General features: G+C 45.1%; 1 protein-coding gene across 1 annotated transcript in view; it reads right to left on the bottom strand.

Annotated features, from left to right (window-relative positions):
* Window positions 1–3,255: 3,255 nt before the first annotated feature.
* Window positions 3,256–24,328, bottom strand: part of LOC139388709 (glucan (1,4-alpha-), branching enzyme 1a) — a 193,009-nt gene continuing 171,936 nt past the window's right edge. The window contains exons 15-16 of the mRNA XM_071135561.1: window positions 14,612–14,744; window positions 3,256–4,021 (exon numbers count right to left, since the gene is read on the bottom strand). Coding sequence (XP_070991662.1) covers window positions 3,959–4,021; window positions 14,612–14,744 — 196 coding nt within the window. The 3' untranslated portion in view covers window positions 3,256–3,958. The remainder of the gene's footprint in view (window positions 4,022–14,611; window positions 14,745–24,328) is intronic.

The following is a 24,328-nucleotide window of genomic DNA, read 5'->3' as shown; positions in this document are numbered from 1 at the left end:
CCTGATCTTTTGGATCCCTGCTGAACCACTTACATGTCTGTTCAATCTAACCCTGGAATGTAATGCAATTCCAAAGATCTGGAAATCAGCATTTGTCCTACCACTTTTAAAAAAGGGGGAGTTCCAACTCTTTTAAATAATTATAGGCCAATCTCAAAGCTGTCACCCCTGGTGAAAATACTTGAAACCCTTGTAAGTGAACAGCTAACTCTCTATTTACTAACTCTATTTTATCAATGTACCAATCGGGCTTCAGGAAGAAGCATAGCACAATTACAGCAGCCATGAAGGTTTTAAATGATATCACTGAAGCCCTTGATAAAAAACAGCACTGTGTCTCACTTTTTATTGATCTCTCTAAGGCTTTTATAACAGTTGATACTAAGGCAGAGATTGTCGAGTGTAGGTCTTTCGGAGCATGCAGTTGCATGGTTTGCTAACTATCTGTCTGATAGAACTCAGTGCACTCAATTTGATGGGCTTATGTCTGTCTTTAATGGTGTGCCCCAAGGCTCGGTCCTCGCTTATTCACTATTTATATAAATGATTTAGACAAAAATGTAAAAAAAAAATCATTTTTATGCTGATTTATGTTATTTACTGTTGTGCCTCGTCTCTTACAAAAACTTTCCAGAACTTGCAAACTGCTGTTCAACATACCTTGTGTCAATTGAAGCTTATCCTCAATACTGACAAAACTAAACTAATGGTGTTTTCTAAAGCAAGGAATAGACCTCTGAACCTTTCACCTATTACTACCTGTCAGGGTAAGGAGATTGCGCTTGTAACCTCATATAAATATATTTTAATTGATGACGGCCTCTCTTTTAAATGACATATTCAACAAATTACTAAAAAATTGAAGCTGAAATTGTGATTTTATTTTAGGAATAAGGTTTTTATTTTGAAGCCAGAAGGAGGCTAGTATCAGCTACATTTATGCCTTTACTAGACTATGGGGATATTTTATATAGGAATGCTTCCGCTCAGTGTTTGTGATCAATTGACACTCTTTACCATGGCACTTTGAGATTTATTTTAAACTGCAAAACCCTTACGCACCACTGCACTTTGTATACCAGGGTTGGCTGGCCTTCTCTAGTCACTCGTAGGCTCAGTCACTGGTATACTTTTATTTACAAAGCCATTTTGGGTTTACTACCTTTTTATTTGGGCATTTTTATTGTTCAGAAATGTGGCGGGTACTCTCTTCGTTCGCTGGACTTTATCCTGCTAACTGTTCCAAATGTCCGAACTGAATTTGGTAAAGGGGCTTTTATGTACTCTGCGCCATCGTCTTGGAATGCCTCACAAAATACTTTTAAACTGGAAGAATTTGTCCCGATTGGTGTTTTTAAATCACTGATGAAGGATTTTGAGGCTGATTCCTTGACCTGTCAATGTTTTTAATTTGCTGTTTTATACTCTTGTGAATTCAATGGTTTTTACTATATTACTTGTAGTTTTTCATGTTGTCTGTCTGTCTGTATTTTTTTTGTAAGGACTTGGTGCTGCCTATCTTGGCCAGGACACTCTTGAAAAAGAGATTTTAATCTCAATGAGCCCTTCCTGGTTAAATAAAGGTTAAATAAATATATAAAATAAAGTCTGTAATACCTCACATCATCCCAGATCCCAGACAACCTGAGGGTTGATCCTTCGAAGCAGGTTTGAGTTAGTGAGGTAACTTCGGTCAACTCTGAGGTTAACTCGGGAAAACCGGACGAAAGTGGCTCACCTTTTAGCCAGGTACATTTCTATGGAATTCTTCAGAAATAACCTCCTTCGGGGCAGGCTAACTTACGGCTAACTCTGTACTTACCCTGAATAAAAGGACCAATGAAATCAGAATCCCTCCCTCTTGCTTCCTCATCCCCTTCATTTGAGGAAGACTGATTAACAACCCATATTAAATATATTATCAATAAAATGTTTGTTGTTTTGTGTAAATTAAAGAAAATATTCATAAAAAAGAAAGGAGGACCAAGGCCCTCTTCATTTAATTAATTCAAATGCCTTTATTTGTATGTCATGTTCCATAGAAACAAAGTTTTAAAAATCCGATGCGTTTCGGCTGCATGGCCTACGGTCAGGGAGTGCAAGGAAATAATACGATGTCCTCTATTGAACAGCTTTTCCAATTAGCCCTAATTAGAAGAGGGAGTGGTTATAAAATTGATTGGACAACACCTAGTAAGCAATACGATACACATTAAAAAGTGTGGACATTCCAATGTAGAACACCTTGCACTGTGGACATTCCAATGTAGAACACCTTGCACTGTGGACATTCCAATGTAGAACACCTTGCACTGTGGACATTCCAATGTAGAACACCTTGCACTGTGGACATTCCAATGTAGAACACCTTGCACTGTGGACATTCCAATGTAGAACACCTTGCACTGTGGACATTCCAATGTAGAACACCTTGCACTGTGGACATTCCAATGTAGAACACCTTGCACTGTGGACATTCCAATCTATAGATGACATGAGTGGTTTTACAGTTAATGAAATGCTTGACGTAATACTCCATTTTAGAAGCTGTGTCAACAAAATACTTCTTCTGTGCAATATTACTGCAATGGTTGTAATATTTACATTTAAAAGAGCCCTTGGGTTTGTGGTCAAGCCAAGTTTTTTGAGAGTCACCCGGAAGATAACTGTGGACTTAATTGTCATTTAGGGTAGGACATCTCTTAAAGCTTATGACTGGTGGCTTTAGGAAAGACTTGGCGTAGTAGCGTATCACTTTGGATGATTCTCCAATAATTTTTAATGATTGTTTTAATGATCTCTGCTTCAGTGGTGTATCTTGTAAAAATACACTCTCTCTGATGTATCACGAGGAACTCCCCTTCGCAACAAGTTCTCTCTGTCAAGTAATCCAGCCCTTATACCTGCATCTTTCAGGACCTGGACGCTGTAGCAGTTTAAATGAATAGTGTACTTCCTGTTCTGATATCAGTTTAAATGAATAGTGTACTTCCTGCTCTGATATCAGTTTAAATGAATAGTGTACTTCCTGTTCTGATATCAGTTTAAATGAATAGTGTACTTCCTGCTCTGATATCAGTTTAAATGAATAGTGTGCTTCCTGTTCTGATAGCAGTTCAAATGAATAGTGTACTTCCTGCTCTGATACCAGTTTAAATGAATAGTGTACTTCCTGTTCTGATATCAGTTTAAATGAATAGTGTACTTCCTGTTCTGATGTTATCACCGGTAAAGAATCAGAAAGAGACATCCTTATTCATCTATCACAGTACAAGTTATATTTAATTTAAATTCCCAGTCTGCCGTAATATACTGTTAAGACATTCACATTCACAATACAGTAACAGATTATTACCCTAAACACTGTTTTGACAGCTGCTTTTCTGTGTCCTCCCTCTAAAACAGTAAACTAACAGACACCTAAACAAAAAAAGGGGCACAAATACCTCCCTGTGTCCCTACATAGCGCTCTACAGTTGACCGGAATCCCTATTAAAAGGGAATAGGGTGCCATTGAGACAGATCCCATCGTGTTCCTACTGCACAAACAGCGTCCAAAACACAATGAAAAGTGTATTATAAACTAACACATGGAAAGAAGTCTGTAACATAAATCTGACTCCGTTTCTTTTACTTATAAGGCTGAAGTCAACTTGTGTAAAACTAATATCAGAAATATGACTAAAATGGCCTTGACTTTCTGTGTGTGGAAGACGAGGTCTATTAAACTGCAGTGAAAAAGTCAGCCGGTGCTTCTGCAAACTATTTAGTTCTAGACTAGCTGAACATGCAACACAATGATTCAGTGTGTGTGTGTGTGTGTGTGTGTATGTGCGTGTGTGTGTGTGTGTATGTGTGTGTGTACAGTAGGTCTTTCTGATCGACATCCTCTCCCCTCTGGTGGTATCAGGTTATTACAGGACACATCCAACGACCAGGAGCCCTCAACCCCTCTTCCTTAGTAACAGTAATCTAGCTCCTCATTGGCCAGAACCAGCGCTGTCCGGCAGGGAATGTAGATCTGAGAGAGAGGGACAGAGAGAGAGGGAGGGACAGAGAGAGCGAGAGAGAGAGAGAGAGAGGGAGGGACAGAGAGAGAGAGAGAGACAGAGAGAGCGAGAGAGAGAGAGAGAGAGAGAGAGAGGGAGGGACAGAGAGAGAGAGAGAGATGGAGGGACAGAGAGACAGAGAGAGAGGGACAGAGAGAGAGAGATAGAGAGAGGGACAGAGAGAGAGAGAGGGACAGAGAGAGAGAGAGGGACAGAGAGAGAGAGAGAGGGACAGAGAGAGAGAGAGAGGGACAGAGAGAGAGAGAGAGAGGAGAGAGAGAGAGAGAGGAGAGAGAGAGACAGAGAGAGAGACAGAGAGAGAGACAGAGGGACAGAAAGAGAGAGCAAGGAGGAGAAGAAGAAAATCATACTGTGCTGTTACGAGCTCTGTAATACATTGTTGATCACTCATCCAAGATTCCACAGTGGTGGAACCGTTCCTGGGGATCACCAGAGGAAAAAGGCCTGACAACCATTAACAATCAACTCACTCTCTCACACACACACACACACACACACACACACACACACACACACACACACACACACACACACACACACACACACACACACACACACACACACACACACACACACACACACACACACACACACACACACACACACACACACACACACACACACACACACACCATGTAGGGAAGGGGAAAAGCCCACTGTCTGGGACTGAACACCTCCACACCCCCCTCTCTTCTCCATCCCCACTCTCTTCTACTCCCCATCCTCTCCACATCCCCTCAGACCACATTGGCCAGACTACGTTGACCAGACTACGTTGACCAGACTACCAGACTATGTTGGCCAGACTACGTTGACCAGACTACCAGACTACATTGACCAGACTACCAGACTACGTTGGCCAGACTACCAGACTACATTGGCCAGACTACCAGACTACGTTGACCAGACTACTAGACTACATTGACCAGACTACCAGACTACGTTGCCCAGACTACCAGACTACGTTGACCAGACTACGTTGACCAGACTACCAGACTACGTTGACCAGACTACCAGACTACGTTGACCAGACTACCAGACTACGTTGACCAGACTACCAGACTACGTTGACCAGACGACCAGACTACGTTGGCCAGACGACCAGACAAGTTGGCCAGACGACCAGACTACGTTGGCCAGACGACCAGACTACGTTGGCCAGACTACGTTGGCCAGACGACCAGACTACATTGGCCAGACGACCAGACGACCAGACTACGTTGGCCAGACGACCAGACGACCAGACTACGTTGGCCAGACGACCAGACGACCAGACTACATTGGCCAGACGACCAGACTACGTACATGAGTAAATAAACTACCTCTACCCTCATTTCTATTGGCGAACATACAATCACAGGAGAATAAACTGGATGAGCTCCGTTGGAGATGATCCTATCAACGAGACCTGATCAACTGTAATATCCTGTTTCTCAGAGTCGTGGATGAACAACGGGAAGAATAATATACATCTCGCTGGCTTTTCTGTGCCTCGTCAGGACCGAGCGGCAGCCTCGGATAAGACTAACGGGGAAGAGGTGTCTCTGTTGACAACAGCTGGTGCGTGATCTCATATTAAGGAAGTCTCGAGGTTTTGCTCACCTGAGTTAAAATACCTCATTATAAACTGTAGACAGTTTATCAAGAGAGTTTATCTATATTTTTTGCAGTATTATTTCAGTAACACTTTACTTGACGGGTATTAGGACATACGACATGGTTATGACCATATTATAACAAGTTATAATATGCTGTCAGCTGAAAGAGTGGGGTAACATCTCACAGCAAGAACTGGCAAATGTGGTGCAGTCCATGAGGAGGAGATGCACTGCAGTACTTAATGCAGCTGGTGGCCACACCAGATACTAACTGTTACTTTTGATTTTGACCCCCCTTTTGTTCAGGGACACATTATTCCATTTCTGTTAGTCACATGTCTGTGGAACTTGTTCAGTTCATGTCTCAGTCATCTTATGTTATGTTCATACAAATATTTATACATTTAAAGTTTGCTGAAAAGAAACACAGTTGACATTGAGAAGACTTTTCTTTTTTTGCTGAGTTTATTTATCTGTACATGGAATTTGTATATTTGGCACAATCTGATGTGTGGAGACATTTTCACTTTTTATTAACTAGTAAATAGTAGCCGACAGCAAAGTGTGTTTAAATCATTTCTAACTTGTTAACAATTTCTGCTCGTTTGTTTTTATTACCATGTTGTGTTTTAGTTTGGTTGAGCCTGCTGAGTGTTGATTCACCTGTTTCCGTACATGATTTATTTAAAATACCATGTTGTGTTTTAGTATGGTTGAGCCTGCTGAGGAGTGTTGATTCACCTGTTTCCATACATGTTTTATTTAAAATACCATGTTGTGTTTTAGTTTGGTTGAGCCTGCTGAGGAGTGTTAATTCACCTGTTTCCATACATGTTTTATTTAAAATACCATGTTGTGTTTTAGTTTGGTTGAGCCTGCTGAGGAGTGTTAATTCACCTGTTTCCATACATGTTTTATTTAAAATACCATGTTGTGTTTTAGTTTGGTTGAGCCTGCTGAGGAGTGTTAATTCACCTGTTTCCATACATGTTTTATTTAAAATACCATGTTGTGTTTTAGTATGGTTGAGCCTGCTGAGTGTTGATTCACCTGTTTCCATACATGATTTATTTAAAATACCATGTTGTGTTTTAGTATGGTTGAGGCTGCTGAGGAGTGTTGATTCACCTGTTTCCATACATGTTTTATTTAAAATACCATGTTGTGTTTTAGTTTGGTTGAGCCTGCTGAGGAGTGTTGATTCACCTGTTTCCATACATGTTTTATTTAAAATATAATGTTGTGTTTTAGTATGGTTGAGCCTGCTGAGGAGTGTTTATTCACCTGTTTCCATACATGTTTTATTTAAAAACATGTATCTTACAAAGGAGTTGTTTAATCTAACTGCTTAAATATTTATCTGTACGTGGAATTGTATTTGTTGTTTTCAAATCTTTACAGGAAAATGCAACGGGCACTATTTGATGTGTGGAGACATTTCACTGCAGCTAATGTAGAAGGAAAAGCTGTGTACATTTGCAAATACTGTGCCAAATCATATGTGAAGAATGCAACAAAGATGCAGAATCATCTGGCCAAGTGCATAAAGTTCCCTCAGCTCTCACAACAAGCAACATCTGACAAAAGTCCCTCTACTTCTATTCGAGGTGAAAAGGATGAATCAGACACCTTATCGATAGCAACAACTCATGGTCCTCCTGGAATCAGAAGTTGTTTTGACTCAATGGAGGAACGTAGTCAGAGAAATGCTGACGAATGTCTTGCTCGAGCTGTGTGTACAACTGGTTCACCTCTGATGCTCACAGGCAATGTGTATTGGAAGATATTTCTGAACATTCTTCGTCCAGCAGACACCCCTCCAACCACACATGCTTCATCTACTCATTTGCTGGATGCAGAGTTCAAGTGAAGGTCAAGCATATCATAGAGAAAGCAGACTATTGCAATCATCTCTGATAGGTGGTTGAATGTTCTTAGGCAAGGAATAATTAAGTACATCATGTCCACCTCAACAGACACACCGGTCTCTACATTGCAGATGAGCTGAAGGCAGCCTGATGACCTTGGACCACAGAAGGTATTTGCACTGCTGACAATGCTGCGAACATGAAGGCTGCTTGGTCTAAAGTGGAGGAGTCCTACCCTCACATCACATCCATATGCTGTGCTACTCATGCATTGAATCTGCTCCTCAAGGACATCATGGCACTGAAAACAATGGATACACTCCACAAGACAGCCAAGGAAATGGTTAGGTATGTGACGGTTCATCAAGTTACAAGTGTTGTTATCATGTTTGTTTCCTGGAGGGGAACGAGTCTCTCCAAGAAACGGCCATATCACAGTCTGCCGATATGGACAGCCCCATCAAGAGGATCCTCCTGGATGATGTATTTTGGGACAGAGTGGTAAGCACCCTGAAACTCCTGAAACCTATAGCAGTAGCCATTGCATAGATTGAGGGAGACAATGCCGTCCTGTCTGATGTTCAGACTCTGCTTGCAGATGTGAGATAATAAATCCGTACTGCCCTGCCCACTTCACTGTTGCTCCAAGCAGAGGAAACTGCAGTTCTGAAATCCATCAAAAAGCGTGAAGACTTCTGCCTGAAGCCCAAACACGTCACAGCGTACATGTTAGACCCCAAGTATGCTGGCAAGAGCAACCTGTCTGGTGCAGAGATCAACAAGGCCTGTGGTGTCATCACTACCGTGTCTCGCCACCTTGACCTGGATAAGGGCAAGGTTCTTGGCAGTCTGGCGAGGGCTTTGGGATGGAGATGCAATATGGCAGTGGTGCCAACATATCTCATCAGCCACCTGGTGGAAGGGACTTTGTGGATCTGAGGCTCTTTACCCTGTTGCCTCCATCATCCTCCAAATCCCACCAACATCAGCCGCCTCAGAGCGCAACTGGTCCTTGTTTGGGAACACACACACCAAAGCACGCAATATTGAGTGTTGAATTTTTGAGCCCGACATCGAGCCATCCTCAACAAGGTTGGACAGTGACAGTGAAGATGATGCCTCAGAGTCTGATGTTCAAGAGGTGGACATTGAGGAGGTCCAGGGAGAAGACATGGAAGCCTGAGAGGAAGACAACCAACGCTTTAGTTTCTAGACTATAATTTTATAGGTGTTGAAAAGGTTTTGGGAGATGCAATTGATCATTGGGGATCATTCAATATTCTCTTTATTTTGTGGTTCAGTGAAATCATCCCATGTGAAGAGTCAACTCATTTAATTAAAGTTCAATTTGTAACTAAATTGCTTAAAAAAAATTATATTGGAAGGATTTAATCATTTGCAATTATGTATCAATCAAGTATGTCTACTTATGGTAAAAGGTTTGTGTCTGTCTCCATATGATATGATAAATATATCCAAAGCAAAAAAACATCTACATTTAAATGGTATTGATATTAATTTGTATATAATTCCGTTAATTCCCATATATTTTGTTTAAATCCCATATAATCCCGTTATATTCCCACGGGAAGTTTTAACCTCTGAATATTCCCCAAAATGTGCAACAAAAACAAAACAAACATATACATGATCAAATACAAATCTTAGAATCAACTATTAAAGACGACCAGAACCCACTGGATTCTCCAATTACATTGAATGAGTTACAGGACAAAATACAAACCCTCCAACCCAAAAAGGCCTGTGGTGTTGATGGTATCCTCAATGAAATGATAAAAGAGACCACAAATTCCAATTGGCTATACTCCAACATAATTCTTAGCTCTGGCATCCTCCCCAATATTTGGAACTAAGGACTGATCACCTCAATCCACAAAAGTGGAGACAAATTTGACCCCAATAACTACTGTGGGATATACGTCAACAGCAACCTTGAGAAAATCCTCTGCATTATCATTAACAGCAGACTTGTACATTTCTTCAGTGAAAACGATGTACTGAGCAAATGTCAAATTGCCTTTTTACCAAATTATCGTACGACAGACCATGTATTCACCCTGCACACCCTGATTGACAAACAAACAAACCAAAACAAAGACAAAGTCTTCTCATGATTTGTTGATTTCAAAAAAGCTTTCGACTCAAATTGGCATGAGGGTCTGCTATGCAAATTGATGGAAAGTGGTGTTGACAGAAAAACATACGACATTATAAAATCCATGTACACAAACAAGTGTGCGGATAAAATTGGCAACAACAAAACATTTCTTTCACAGGGCCGTAGGGTGAGACAGGGATGCAGCTTAAGTCGGAAGTTCACATACACTCAATTAGTATTTGGTAGCATTTCCTTTAAATTGTTTAACTTGGGTCAAATGTTTTGGGTTGCCTTCCACAAGCTTCCCACAATAAGTTGGGTGAATTCTGGCCCATTCCTCCTGACAGAGCTGGTGTAACTGAGTCAGGTTTGTAGGCCTCCTTGCTCGCACACACTTTTTCAGTTCTGCCCACAGATTTTCTATAGGATTGAGGTCAGGGCTTTGAGATGGCCAATCCAATACCTTGACTTTTTGTCCTTAAACCATTTTGCCACAACTAAGTATGCTTGGGGTCATTGTCCATTTGGAAGACCCATTTGTGACCAAGCTTTAACTTCCTCACTGATGTCTTGAAATGTTGCCTCAATATATCCACATAATTGTCCCTACTCATAATGCCATCTATTTTGTGAAGTGCACCAGTCCCTCCTGCAGCAAAGCACCCCCACAACATGGTTGGGATGGTGTTCTTCGGCTTGCAAGCCTCCCCCTTTTTCCTCCAAACATAACGATGGTCATTACAGCCAAACAGTTCTATTTTTGTTTCATCAGACCAGAGGACAATTCTCTAAAAAGTACGATCTTTGTCCCCATGTGCAGTTGCAAACCGTAGTCTGGCTTTTTTATGGCGGTTTTGGAGCAGTGGCTTCTTCCTTGCTGAGCGGCCTTTCAGGTTATGTCGATATAGGACTCGTTTTACTGTGGATATAGATACTTGGTACTTGTTTCCTCCAGCATCTTCACAAGGTCCTTTGCTGTTGTTCTGTGATTGATTTGCACTTTTCACACCAAAGTACGTTCATCTCTAGGAGACAGAACGTGTCTCCTTCCTGAGCGGTATGACGGCTGCGTGGTCCCATGGTGTTTATACTTGCGTACTATTGTTTGTACAGATGAACATGGTACCTTCAGGCATTTGAAAATTGCTCCCAAGGATGAAACAGACTTGTGGAGGTCTACAATTCTTTTTCTGAGGTCTTGGCTGATTTATTTTCATTTTCCCATGATGTCAAGCAAGGAGGCACTGAGTTTGAAGGTAGGCCTTGAAATACATCCACAGGTACATCTCCAAATGACTTAAATCATGTAAATTAGCCTATCAGAAGCTTCTAAAGCCATGACATCATTTTTTGGAATTTTCCAAGCTGTTTAAAGACACAGTCAACTTAGTGAATGTAAACATCTGACCCACTGGAATTGTGATACAGTGAATTATAAGTGAAATAATCTGTCTGTAAACAGTTGTTGGAAAAATGACTTGTGTCATGCACAAAGTAGATGTCCTAACCGACTTGCCAAAACTATAGTTTGTTAACAAGATGTGTGGAGTGGTTGAAAAATGAGTTTTAATGACTCCAACCTAAGTGTATGTAAACTTACGACTTCAATTGAAAATGTCAACGACTTGGCGAGGGCAGTCTGCAGCACCCGGCCTCACCCCACTAAAATCTGAAGACAAATGTCTACTGTTTGTTGATGATCTGGTGCTTCTGTCACCAACCAAGGAGGGCCTACAGCAGCACCTAGATCTCCTGCACAGATTCTGCCAGACCTGGGCCCTGACAGTAAGTCTCAGTAAGACCAAAATAATGGTGTTCCAAAAAAGGTCCAGTCACCAGGACCACAAATACAAATTCCATCAAGATACCATTGCCCTAGAGCACACAAAAAACTGGCCTAAACATCAGCGCCACAGGTAACTCCCGAGTGGTGCAACGGTCTAAGGCACTGCATCGCAGTGGTAGAGGCGTCGCTACAGTCCCTGGTTCAAATCCAGGCTGTATCACAAACTGGCTGTGATTGGGGCGGTGCACAATTGGCCCAGCGTCGTCCGGGTTCGGCAGTCATTGTAAATAAACATTTGTTCTTAATTGACTTAAATAAAGGTTAGAAAAATAAATAAAAAAAGCTGTGAACGATCTGAGAGACAAGGGCCTTCTATGACATCAAAAGGAACATACATTTCAACATACCAATTAGGATCTGGCTAAAAAAAGATTCTTGAATCAGTTATAGAAGCCATTGCCCTTTATGGTTGTGAGGTCCGCTCACCAACCAAGTGTTTGACAAAATGGGACAAACACCAAATTGAGACTCTGCATGCAGAATAATGCTTAGGTTGATAGGTTGATACCCTCTAATTATCAAAATCCAGAAAAGAGCCGTTAAATTCTACAACCACCTAAAAGGAAGCGATTCACAATCCTTCCATAACAAAGCCATCACCTACAGAGAGATGAACCTGGAGAAGAGTCCCCTAAGCAAGCTGGTCCTGGGGCTCTGTTCACAAACACAAACACACCCCACAGAGCCCCAGGACAGCAACACAATTAGACCCAACCAAATCATGAGAAAACAAATAGATAATTACTTGACACATTGGAAAGAATTAACAAAAACAGAGCAAACTAGAATGCTATTTGGCCTTAAACAGAGAGTACACAGTGGCTGACCACTGTGACAGACCCAAACTTAAGGAAAGCTTTGACTATGTACAGACTCAGTGAGCATAGCCTTGCTATTGAGAAAGGCAGCCGTAGGCCCTAGGCATTTTGTAATGTCTGTATTCTTTTGGAACTTCTGTAAGTGTAAATGTAATTTATTTCACTTTGTTTATTATCTACTTCACTTGCTTAGGCAATGTTAATGTTAACATGTTTCCCATGCCAATAAACTCCCTTGAGCCAGAGAGAGAGAGAGAGTCAGAGCGAGAGAGAGAGAGACAGAGAGAGTGAAAGCCAGAGAGAGGGCGAGAGCCAGAGAGAAAGCGAGAGCCAGAGAAAGCAAGAGCCAGAGAGAAAGAGAGAGCCAGAGAGAGAGAGAGCCAGAGAGAGAGAGAGCCAGAGCGAGCCAGAGAGAGAGCCAGAGAGAGAGCAAGAGCCAGAGAGAGAGCGAGAGCCAGAGAGAAAGCGAGAGCCAGAGAGAAAGAGAGAGAAGCAAAGAGGAGAGAATGACAGTAATTGGGAGCAGAAACTGCATATTCAGTATTAGCAGGACACTACCTTTGTTTTATAAGATGTGTGTGTGTGTGTGTTTGTATGTGCGTCTGCCAGAACCTGCCTCTGCCAACAACATGGGTAAAAAGCACATTTTCAAAAGTGGACGAAGCAAAGCACAGTCTTACAGGGGCTGCAGAGGAACCGACTTGGACCCACCCAGGGGTACTGTATCCTACCCACCCAGCGGTACTGTATCCTACCCACACAGGGGTACTGTATCCTACCCACACAGGGGTACTGTATCCTACCCACACAGGGGTACTGTATCCTACCCACCCAGCGGTACTGTATCCTACCCACCCAGGGGTACTGTATCCTACCCACCCAGGGGTACTGTATCCTACCCACCCAGGGGTACTGTATCCTACCCACACAGGGGTACTGTATCCTACCCACACAGGGGTACTGTATCCTACCCACCCAGGGGTACTGTATCCTACCCACCCAGGGGTACTGTATCCTACCCACACAGGGGTACTGTATCCTACCCACACAGGGGTACTGTATCCTACCCCACACAGGGGTACTGTATCCTACCCACCCAGCGGTACTGTATCCTACCCACACAGGGGTACTGTATCCTACCCACCCAGCGGTACTGTATCCTACCCACACAGCGGTACTGTATCCTACCCACCCAGCGGTACTGTATCCTACCCACACAGGGGTACTGTATCCTACCCACCCAGCGGTACTGTATCCTACCCACCCAGCGGTACTGTATCCTACCCACCCAGCGGTACTGTATCCTACCCACACAGGGGTACTGTATCCTACCCACCCAGCGGTACTGTATCCTACCCACCCAGCGGTACTGTATCCTACCCACCCAGCGGTACTGTATCCTACCCACCCAGCGGTACTGTATCCTACCCACCCAGCGGTACTGTATCCTACCCACACAGGGGTACTGTATCCTACCCACCCAGCGGTACTGTATCCTACCCACCCAGCGGTACTGTATCCTACCCACACAGGGGTACTGTATCCTACCCACCCAGCGGTACTGTATCCTACCCACCCAGCGGTACTGTATCCTACCCACCCAGCGGTACTGTATCCTACCCACCCAGCGGTACTGTATCCTACCCACCCAGCGGTACTGTATCCTACCCACACAGGGGTACTGTATCCTACCCACCCAGGGGTACTGTATCCTACCCACCCAGCGGTACTGTATCCTACCCACCCAGCGGTACTGTATACTACCCACACAGGGGTACTGTATCCTACCCACACAGGGGTACTGTATCCTACCCACCCAGCGGTACTGTATCCTACCCACCCAGCGGTACTGTATCCTACCCACCCAGCGGTACTGTATCCTACCCACCCAGGGGTACTGTATCCTACCCACCCAGCGGTACTGTATCCTACCCACCCAGCGGTACTGTATCCTACCCACCCAGCGGTACTGTATCCTACCCACACAGGGGTACTGTATCCTACCCACCCAGGGGTACTGTATCCTACCCACCCAGCGGTACTGTATCCTACCCACCCAGCGGTACTGTATACTACCCACACAGGGGTACTGTATCCTACCCACACAGGGGTACTGTATCCTACCCACCCAGCGGTACTGTATCCTACCCACACAGGGGTACTGTATCCTACCCACCCAGCGGTACTGTATCCTACCCACCCAGCGGTACTGTATCCTACCCACACAGGGGTACTGTATACTACCCACACAGGGGTACTGTATCCTACCCACCCAGCGGTACTGTAGCCTACCTTCAAAGAGTGTGGCTGCCATTGGTCGTTCACGCCTTTAAATGGTTCCTGTTCGGTGAAGAACTCTGTGTCTGTGTCCAGTCGACCATGTCCCCCATACTGCTGAGCATCACTGTCCAGCTTGATACGATATCTGAGGGGGGTTAAGGAAGGATAGAGAGTGGGAGGGAGAGATGGAGGGTGGGAGAGATGGAGGGAGGGATGGAGAGATGGAGGGAGAGATGGAGGGTGGGATGGAGGGTGGGATGGAGGGAGGGATGGAGAGATGGAGGGAGGGAGAGATGGAGGGAGGGATGGAGAGATGGAGGGTGGGAGGGATATAAGGATGGATGGAGTGAGGGATGGAGGGAGGGAGAGATGGAGGGTGGGAGGGATATAAGGATGGAGGGAGAGATGGAGGGAGGGAGAGATGAGGGAGGGAGAGATGGAGGGAGGGAGAGATGAAGGGAGGGAGAGATGAAGGGAGGGAGAGATGGAGGGAGGGAGAGATGGAGGGAGGGAGAGATGGAGGGAGGGAGAGATATAAGGATGGAGGGAGGGAGAGATGAAGGGTGGGAGGGATATAAGGATGGAGGGAGGGAGAGATGGAGGGACGGAGAGATGGAGGGTGGGATATAGCCATCGATAAAAGACAGTACTGTGCAGCCGTCTTCATCGACCTGGCCAAGGCTTTCGACTCTGTCAATCACCATATTCTTATCGGCAGACTCAGTAGCCTCGATTTTTCTGATGAGTGCCTTGCCTGGTTCACCAACTACTTTGCAGACAGAGTTCAGTGTGTCAAATCGGAGGGCATGCTGTCCGGTGCTCTGGCAGTCTCTATGGGGGTGCCACAGGGTTCAATTCTCGGGCCGATTCTTTTCTCTGTATATATCAATGATGTTGCTCTTGCTGCGGGCGATTCCCTGATCCACCTCTACGCTGACGACACCATTCTCTATACTTCCGGCCCGTCCTTGGACACTGTGCTATCTAACCTCCAAACTAGCTTCAATGCCATACAACACTCCTTCCGTGGCCTCCAACTGCTCTCAAACGCTAGTAAAACCAAATGCATGCTTTTCAACCGGTCGCTGCCTGCACCCGCACGCCCGACCAGCATCACCACCCTGGATGGTTCCGACCTAGAATATGTGGACATCTATAAATACCTAGGTGTCTGGCTAGACTGTAAACTCTCATTCCAGACTCATCAAACTCCAATCTAAAATCAAATCTAGAGTCGGCTTTCTATTCCGCAACAAAGCCTCCTTCACTCACGCCGCCAAACTTACCCTAGTAAAACTGACTATCCTACCGATCCTCAACTTCGGCGATGTCATCTACAAAATAGCTTCCAATACTCTACTCAGCAAACTTGATGCAGTTTATCACAGTGCCATCCGTTTTGTTACTAAAGCACCTTATACCACCCACCACTGCGACCTGTATGCTCTAGTCGGCTGGCCCTCGCTACATATTCGTCGCCAGACCCACTGGCTCCAGGTCATCTACAAGTCCATGCTAGGTAAAGCTCCGCCTTATCTCAGTTCACTGGTCACGATGGCAACACCCACCCGTAGCACGCGCTCCAGCAGGTGTATCTCACTGATCATCCCTAAAGCCAACACCTCATTTGGCCGCCTTTCGTTCCAGTTCTCTGCTGCCTGTGACTGGAACAAATTGCAAAAAAGACTCATCTCCCTCACCAACTTTAATCATCTGCTATCTGAGCAGCTAACCGATCGCTGCAGCTGTACATAGTCTATCGGTAAATAGCCCACCCATTTTTACCTACCTCATCCCCATACTGTTTTTATTTATTTACTTTTCTGCTCTTTCGCACACCAATATCTCTACCTGTACATGACCATCTGATCATTTATCACTCCAGTGTTAATCTGCTAAATTGTAATTATTCGCCTACCTCCTCATGCCTTTTGCACACAATGTATATAGACTCTCTTTTTTGTCTACTGTGTTATTGACTTGTTAATTGTTTACTCCATGTGTAACTCTGTGTTGTCTGTTCACACTGCTATGCTTTATCTTGGCCAGGTCGCAGTTGTAAATGAGAACTTGTTCTCAACTAGCCTACCTGGTTAAATAAAGGTGTTCTCAACTAGCCTACCTGGTTAAATAAAGGTGTTCTCAACTAGCCTACCTGGTTAAATAAAGGTGTTCTCAACTGGCCTACCTGGTTAAATAAAGGTGTTCTCAACTAGCCTACCTGGTTAAATAAAGGTGTTCTCAACTAGCCAACCTGGTTAAATAAAGGTGTTCTCAACTAGCCTACCTGGTTAAATAAAGGTGTTCTCAACTAGCCTACCTGGTTAAATAAAGGTGTTCTCAACTGGCCTACCTGGTTAAATAAAGGTGAAATAAAAAAATAAAAATAAGGACGGAGGGAGGGAGGGAGGGAGGGAGGGAGGGATGGATGGATGGGAGTGGGTGGGTGGGTGGGTGGGTAGGTAGGTAGGTAGGTAGGTAGGTAGGTAGGGATGGATGGATGGATGGATGGGTAGGTAGGTATGGATGGATGGATGGATGGGTAGGTATGGATGGATGGGTAGGTATGGATGGATGGGTAGGGATGGATGGATGGATGGATGGAATCAGGGGTTGACAGAAAGTCATCAGCATAGATAGTTGTTACAGTGCCTTGCGAAAGTATTCGGCCCCCTTGAACTTTGCGACCTTTTGCCACATTTCAGGCTTCAAACATAAAGATATAAAACTGTATTTTTTTGTGAAGAATCAACAACAAGTGGGACACAATCATGAAGTGGAACGACATTTATTGGATATTTCAAACTTTTTTAACAAATCAAAAACTGAAAAATTGGGCGTGCAAAATTAAATACAGTTTTATATCTTTATGTTTGAAGCCTGAAATGTGGCAAAAGGTCGCAAAGTTCAAGGGGGCCGAATACTTTCGCAAGGCACTGTATGACTGATTTGTTTGTCAAAATCATTTAGGTACATTAAAAACATTAAAAATACATTAAAAATACATTAAATACATTAAAAATACATTAAAAACATTTAGGTACATTAAAATGTGTACAGGAACTAATGGGGATCCTAAATAAATACTAATACCTACTAATATCCCATTACAGTAATTCACCACCCAGACAGACAGACTGTTAAACATCAACACAACCACAGGAGTAGATAATATAAATATAATATCCCATTACAGTAATTTACATAGTTGAATGTGCTGACAACAAAATCACACAAAAATGATCCATGGAAATCAAATTGATCAACTCACGGAGGTCTGGATTTGGAGTCACACTCAAAATTTACGTGGAAAACCACACTACAGGCTGATCCAACTTTGATGTAATGTCCTTAAAACAAGTCAAAATGAGGCTCAGTAGTGTGTGTGGCCTCCACGTGCCTGTATGACCTCCCTACAACGCCTGGGCATGCTCCTGATGAGGTGGCGGATGGTCTCCTGAGGGATCTCCTCCCAGACCTGGACTAAAGCATCCGCCAACTCCTGGACAGTCTGTGGTGCAACGTGGCGTTGGTGGATGGAGCGAGACATGATGTCCCAGATGTGTTCAATTGGATTCAGGTCTGGGGAACGGGCGGGCCAGTCCATAGCATCAATGCCTTCCTCTTGCAGGAACTGCTGACACACTCCAGCCACATGAGGTCTAGCATTGTCTTGCATTAGGAGGAACCCAGGGCCAACCACACCAGCATATGGTCTCACAAGGGGTCTGAGGATCTCATCTCGGTACCTAATGGCAGTCAGGCTACCTCTGGCGAGCACATGGAGGGCTGTGCAGCCCCCCAAAGAAATGCCACCCCACACCATGACTGACCCACCGCCAAACCGGTCATGCTGGAGGATGTTGCAGGCAGCAGAACGTTCTCCATGGCGTCTCCAGACTCTGTCACGTCTGTCACATTTGCTCAGTGTGAACCTGCTTTCATCTGTGAAGAGGCACAGGGCGCCAGTGGCGAAATTGCCAATCTTGGTGTTCTCTGGCAAATGCCAAACGTCCTGCACGGTGTTGGGCTGTAAGCACAACCCCCACCTGTGGACGTCGGGCCCTCATACCACCCTCATGGAGTCTGTTTCTGACCGTTTGAGCAGACACATGCACATTTGTGGCCTGCTAGAGGTCATTTTGCAGGGCTCTGGCAGTGCTCCCCCTTGCACAAAGGCGGAGGTAGCGGTCCTGCTGCTGGGTTGTTGCCCTCCTACGGCCTCCTCCACGTCTCCTGATGTACTGGCCTGTCTCCTGGTAGCGCCTCCATGCTCTGGACACTACGCTGACAGACACAGCAAACCTTCTTGCCACAGCTCGCATTGATGTGCCATCCTGGATGAGCTGCACTACCTGAGCCACTTGTGTGGGTTGTAGACTCCGTCTCATGCTACCACTAGAGCGAAAGCACCGCCAGCATTCAAAAGTGACCAAAACATCAGCCAGGAAGCATAGGAACTGAGAAGTGATCTGTGGTCACCACCTGCAGAACCACTCCTTTATTGGGGGTGTCTTGCTAAATGCCTATAATTTCCACCTGTTGTCTATTCCATTTGCACAACAGCATGTGAAATTTATTGTCAATCAGTGTTGCTTCCTAAGTGGACAGTTTGATTTCACAGAAGTGTGATTGACTTGGAGTTACATTGTGTTGTTTACGTGTTCCTTTTATTTTTTTGAGCAGTGTATAATATCCCATTCATAGCTAGGCAGACAGTCACAGACAGGGTTTACCTACCACAGAGACAGGGGTTATACCTACCACAGAGAGACAGAGACAGGGGTTATACCTACCACAGAGACAGAGACAGGGGTTATACCTACCACAGAGAGACAGAGACAGGGGTTATAACTACCACAGAGACAGAGACAGGGGTTATAACTACCACAGAGACAGAGACAGGGGTTATACCTACCACAGAGAGACAGAGACAGGGGTTATAACTACCACAGAGTCAGAGACAGGGGTTATACCTACCACAGAGAGACAGAGACAGGGGTTATAACTACCACAGAGACAGGGGTTATACCTACCACAGAGAGACAGAGACAGGAGTTATACCTACCACAGAGACAGGGGTTATACCTACCACAGAGACAGGGGTTATACCTACCACATAGACAGAGACAAGGGTTATACCTACCACATAGACAGACAGGGGTTATACCTACCACAGAGAGACAGAGACAGGAGTTATACCTACCACAGAGACAGGGGTTATACCTACCACAGAGAGACTGAGACAGGGGTTATACCTACCACATAGACAGAGACAAGGGTTATACCTACCACATAGACAGACAGGGGTTATACCTACCACAGAGACAGAGACAGGGGTTATAACTACCACAGAGACAGAGACAGGGGTTATACCTACCACAGAGACAGAGACAGGGGTTATACCTACCACAGAGACAGAGACAGGGGTTATACCTACCACAGAGAGACAGAGACAGGGGTTATAACTACCACAGAGTCAGAGACAGGGGTTATACCTACCACAGAGAGACAGAGACAGGGGTTATACCTACCACAGAGACTGGGAGACAAATACACTGTACCTTTTCTGCTTTATACCAGTCAAATGGGACCAACAGTTTACATGTTGTGTTTAATGATATATACAGTACCAGTCAAGTTTGGACACACCTACTCATTCAAGGGTTTTTCTTTATTTTTACTATTTTCACCTGTTAATTGAAATGCATTCCAGGTGACTACCCCATGAAGCTGGTTGAGTGAATGCTAAGAGTGTGCAAAGCTGTCATCAAGGCTACTTTGAAGAATCTAAAATATATTTTGATTTATTTAACACTTTCTTGGTTACTACATGATTCCATATGTGTTATTTTATAGTTTTGATGTCTTCACTATTATTCTACAATGTAGAAAATAGTAAAAATAAAGAAAAACCCTGGTATGAGTAGGCCTGTAAACTTTTGACGGGTACTGTATATTTCCGTTACAAAATGTTTTTTTTTATACGGTGTACTAATGAATACACCCCCCTGCTCTTCCAAACACCTCTGTCAGTGACCAATCCTCACCACTAGGGGTCCTCAGCTGCTACAGAGATCAAGAGATGGCGTCTGGCTTCACAACACAACATGACATACCGAACACTTCCTCCTGAAGTACCACACATTTCAAAGCAATGGATTGGGTTTAGTGGGACCATCATTTTTCTTATTACCAGTCTTTTCCTTTCAAATCAGTGAAGTGGACACTTTGGGAGAAAGGTGAGATTATTGGGATGTACTCTCTGCCTCTCTAGATGTCAGTGACCAGTCATCACCACTAGGGGTCCTCAGTGATTTATCTACAGAAAACAGTTCAGGGAAGGACTGGCTTTAATAACATTACATATATATATTTATTTTTATTTAATAATTTTTATTTATTTAACCCTTTATTTAACCAGGCAAGTCGGCTAAGAACAAATTCTTATTTACGATGATGGCCTTCCCCCGGGCCGAAACCTAGACGACACTGTTATGTGCCGTCCTATGGGACTCCCAATCACGGCCGGATGTGATACAGCCTGGAATCGAACCAGGGGTCTGTAGCGACGCCTCTAGCACTGAGATGCAGTGCCTTAGACACTCTGGAGCTTATAGGCTACTCGGGAGCCCACTCCCACTCGGGAACCCACTCCCACTCGGGAACCCACTCCCACTCGGGAACCCACTCGGGAGCCCACTCGGGAGCCCACTCCCACTCGGGAACCCACTCCCACTCGGGAGCCCACTCCCACTCGGGAGCCCACTCCCACTCGGGAGCCCACTCGGGAACCCACTCCCACTCGGGAGCCCACTCGGGAACCCACTCCCACTCGGGAGCCCACTCGGGAACCCACTCCCACTCGGGAGCCCACTCGGGAGCCCACTCCCACTCGAGAGCCAACTCCCACTCGGGAACCCACTCCCACTTGGGAGCCCACTCGGGAGCCCACTCCCACTCGGGAGCGTAGCGGTCTAAGGCACATACTGAATGTTGACACCGGATATGACAAGACAAAACACGCTAAAGCGTGCGCACGTGGACACACGTGGACACGCACACGGAGGCAATTAATGCTTCCCTTGCCCCTGTTCTCAACCTGCCTGGCTCGTAATTTAGAACAAAGATCATACCACCTTTATCACCTGCTAGGAGAGGGAGAAGGATCAGAGAGAGAGAGAAAACAGATCAGAGGGGGAGAGAGAGAGGGAAGAAAAAGAGGGGATTCAGAAGGAAATTGGAGCTTCTGGAGGGATTTCTACTAAAACCTGCAAACACAAGACAATATCCTGCTGTTCCGTCCCAAGCTACCTGCACTCGTCCTCTCGAGGCCTTTTGAATTCCTTGCTGAAGTTACACTGGTGAAATGGAGGACGAATACAGCACAATTACACCTAACAGTACGGACTGGGTCTCTCTCTCTCTCCCTCTCTGAGGACACCTGCCACACAATGTAAGAGAACAAGTAGAAGCTTCCTCTGTTATTTCCTTCCTCCTCCTCCTCTCTGATTCTGGGTGAATCTCCCACTATCTGAAAACAAACCAGCAAAATGTAAATCTCTGCCTTCTTTTCTCTTTCCGCCTGCAGTTTCCTCTCCTCTCTCTTTGTCTTCTAGCTGCAGTTCACCTTTTCCCCCTCTCTCCTTAGTTAACATCACACCGTTTCCCTCTCTCTCCTTAGTTAACATGACACCGTTTCCCTCTCTCTCCCTAGTTAACATGACACCGTTTCCCTCTCTCTCCTTAGTTAACATGACACCGTTTCCCTCTCTCTCCTTAGTTAACATGACACCGTTTCCCTCTCTCTCCCTAGTTAACATGACACCGTTTCCCTCTCTCTCCTTAGTTAACATGACACCGTTTCCCTCTCTCTCCCTAGTTAACATGACACCGTTTCCCTCTCTCTCCTTAGTTAACATGACACCGTTTCCCTCTCTCTCCCTAGTTAACATGACACCGTTTCCCTCTCTCTCCCTAGTTAACATGACACCGTTTCCCTCTCTCTCCCTAGTTAACATGACACCGTTTCCCTCTCTCTCCCTAGTTAACATGACACCGTTTCCCTCTCTCCCTAGTTAACATGACACCGTTTCCCTCTCTCCCTAGTTAACATGACACCGTTTCCCTCTCTCCCTAGTTAACATGACACCGTTTCCCTCTCTCCCTAGTTAACATGACACCGTTTCCCTCTCTCTCCCTAGTTAACATGACACCGTTTCCCTCTCTCCTTAGTTAACATGACACCGTTTCCCTCTCTGTCCCTAGTTAACATGACACTGTTTCCCTCTCTCCCTAGTTAACATGACACCGTTTCCCTCTCTCTCCCTTCCTTCCTTCCTTCCTTCCTTCCTTCCTTCCTTCCTTCCTTCCTTCCTTCCTTCCTCCCTCTCCCTCCCTGGCTCCTCTCTTCCTTCCTCCCTCCTCTCTCCCCCTCCTCTCTCCATGCAACCACTCATCTCCCTAGGGGACGACACAGGTGTGTGTGTGTGTGTGTGTGTAGATGCTTGGTAGACACTCCTGTGTATTTCTTCTCTCACAGACAGACAGACAGAGAAGAGGTCTATCTATCTAGATGTCAAGTCTGTATGTCCGTCTAGACGTCCGTCCGTCCGTCCGTCCGCTGTGATCTACACCATTACACATCTCTATCAGTTTACAGTACCTACCTCCTCGCTCCTCAGGGTGTGCGTGTCTGCACGTGACTGTGTGTGTGTGTGTGTGTGTGTGTGAGACAGAGAGCGAGAGTTGCTGTGAGACGGCGGGGTGAAAGGTAATATAAAGTAAATATGAGCCTGGGTAAAACAGCAGGAAGACAGTTTTGGAGAATAGATTTAGCGAAGTCTGTGTGTGACACCACAGTGTGTGATAAACCAGGACTACTGAACAGAGCTGTTAGAATGACCAGTTCAGCTGATGGGCAGTTAGTAGCATGTTACTACAGTCCTGTAACACACACAGGCGAGAGCCAGGCACGTTCCTACACTGACCCACCCGGTGTGTGTGTGTGTGCGTGTGTCTAGTCCGATAGGCTAAAAGCTCCTTGGCCTAGAGGTTGCCCCTGGAGACCAATAGTCTCGATAAACACCAGCAGGGGATTTGATTGATCCTCAGCTACCTCTCCATCCATCCCTCCCTCCTCCATCCATCCATAGATACCTACACTACATAACCAAAAGTATGTGGACATCTCGTTGAACATCTCATTCCAAAACTCCTGGGTATTTACTATGGAGTTGGTTCCCCCTTCACTGCTATAACAGCCTCCACTCTTCTGGGAAGGCTTTCCACTAGATGTTGGAACATTGCTGCTATAACAGCCTCCACTCTTCTGGGAAGGCTTTCCACTAGATGTTGGAACATTGCTGCTATAACAGCCTCCACTCTTCTGGGAAGGCTTTCCACTAGATGTTGGAACATTGCTGCTATAACAGCCTCCACTCTTCTGGGAAGGCTTTCCACTAGATGTTGGAACATTGCTGCTGGGACTTGCTTCCATTCAGCCACAAAAGCATTAGTGAGGTCGGGCACTGATGTTGGGCGATTAGGCCTGACTCGCAGTTGGCGTTCCAATTCATCCCAAAGGTGTTTGATGGCATGAAGGTCAGGGTCTGTGCAGGCCAGTCAAGTTCTTGCACACCGATCTCGACAAACCCTTTCTGTATGGACCTCTTTTTGTGCACAGGGTTATTGTAATGCTGAAACAGGAAAGACCTTCCCCAAACTGTT

This window comes from Oncorhynchus clarkii, chromosome 29 (genome assembly GCF_045791955.1).
Source record: "Oncorhynchus clarkii lewisi isolate Uvic-CL-2024 chromosome 29, UVic_Ocla_1.0, whole genome shotgun sequence".
Taxonomy (NCBI): domain Eukaryota; kingdom Metazoa; phylum Chordata; class Actinopteri; order Salmoniformes; family Salmonidae; genus Oncorhynchus; species Oncorhynchus clarkii.
Note: the sequence above shows the minus strand (reverse complement) of the source record. Positions and strands in the feature narration are given on the sequence as shown.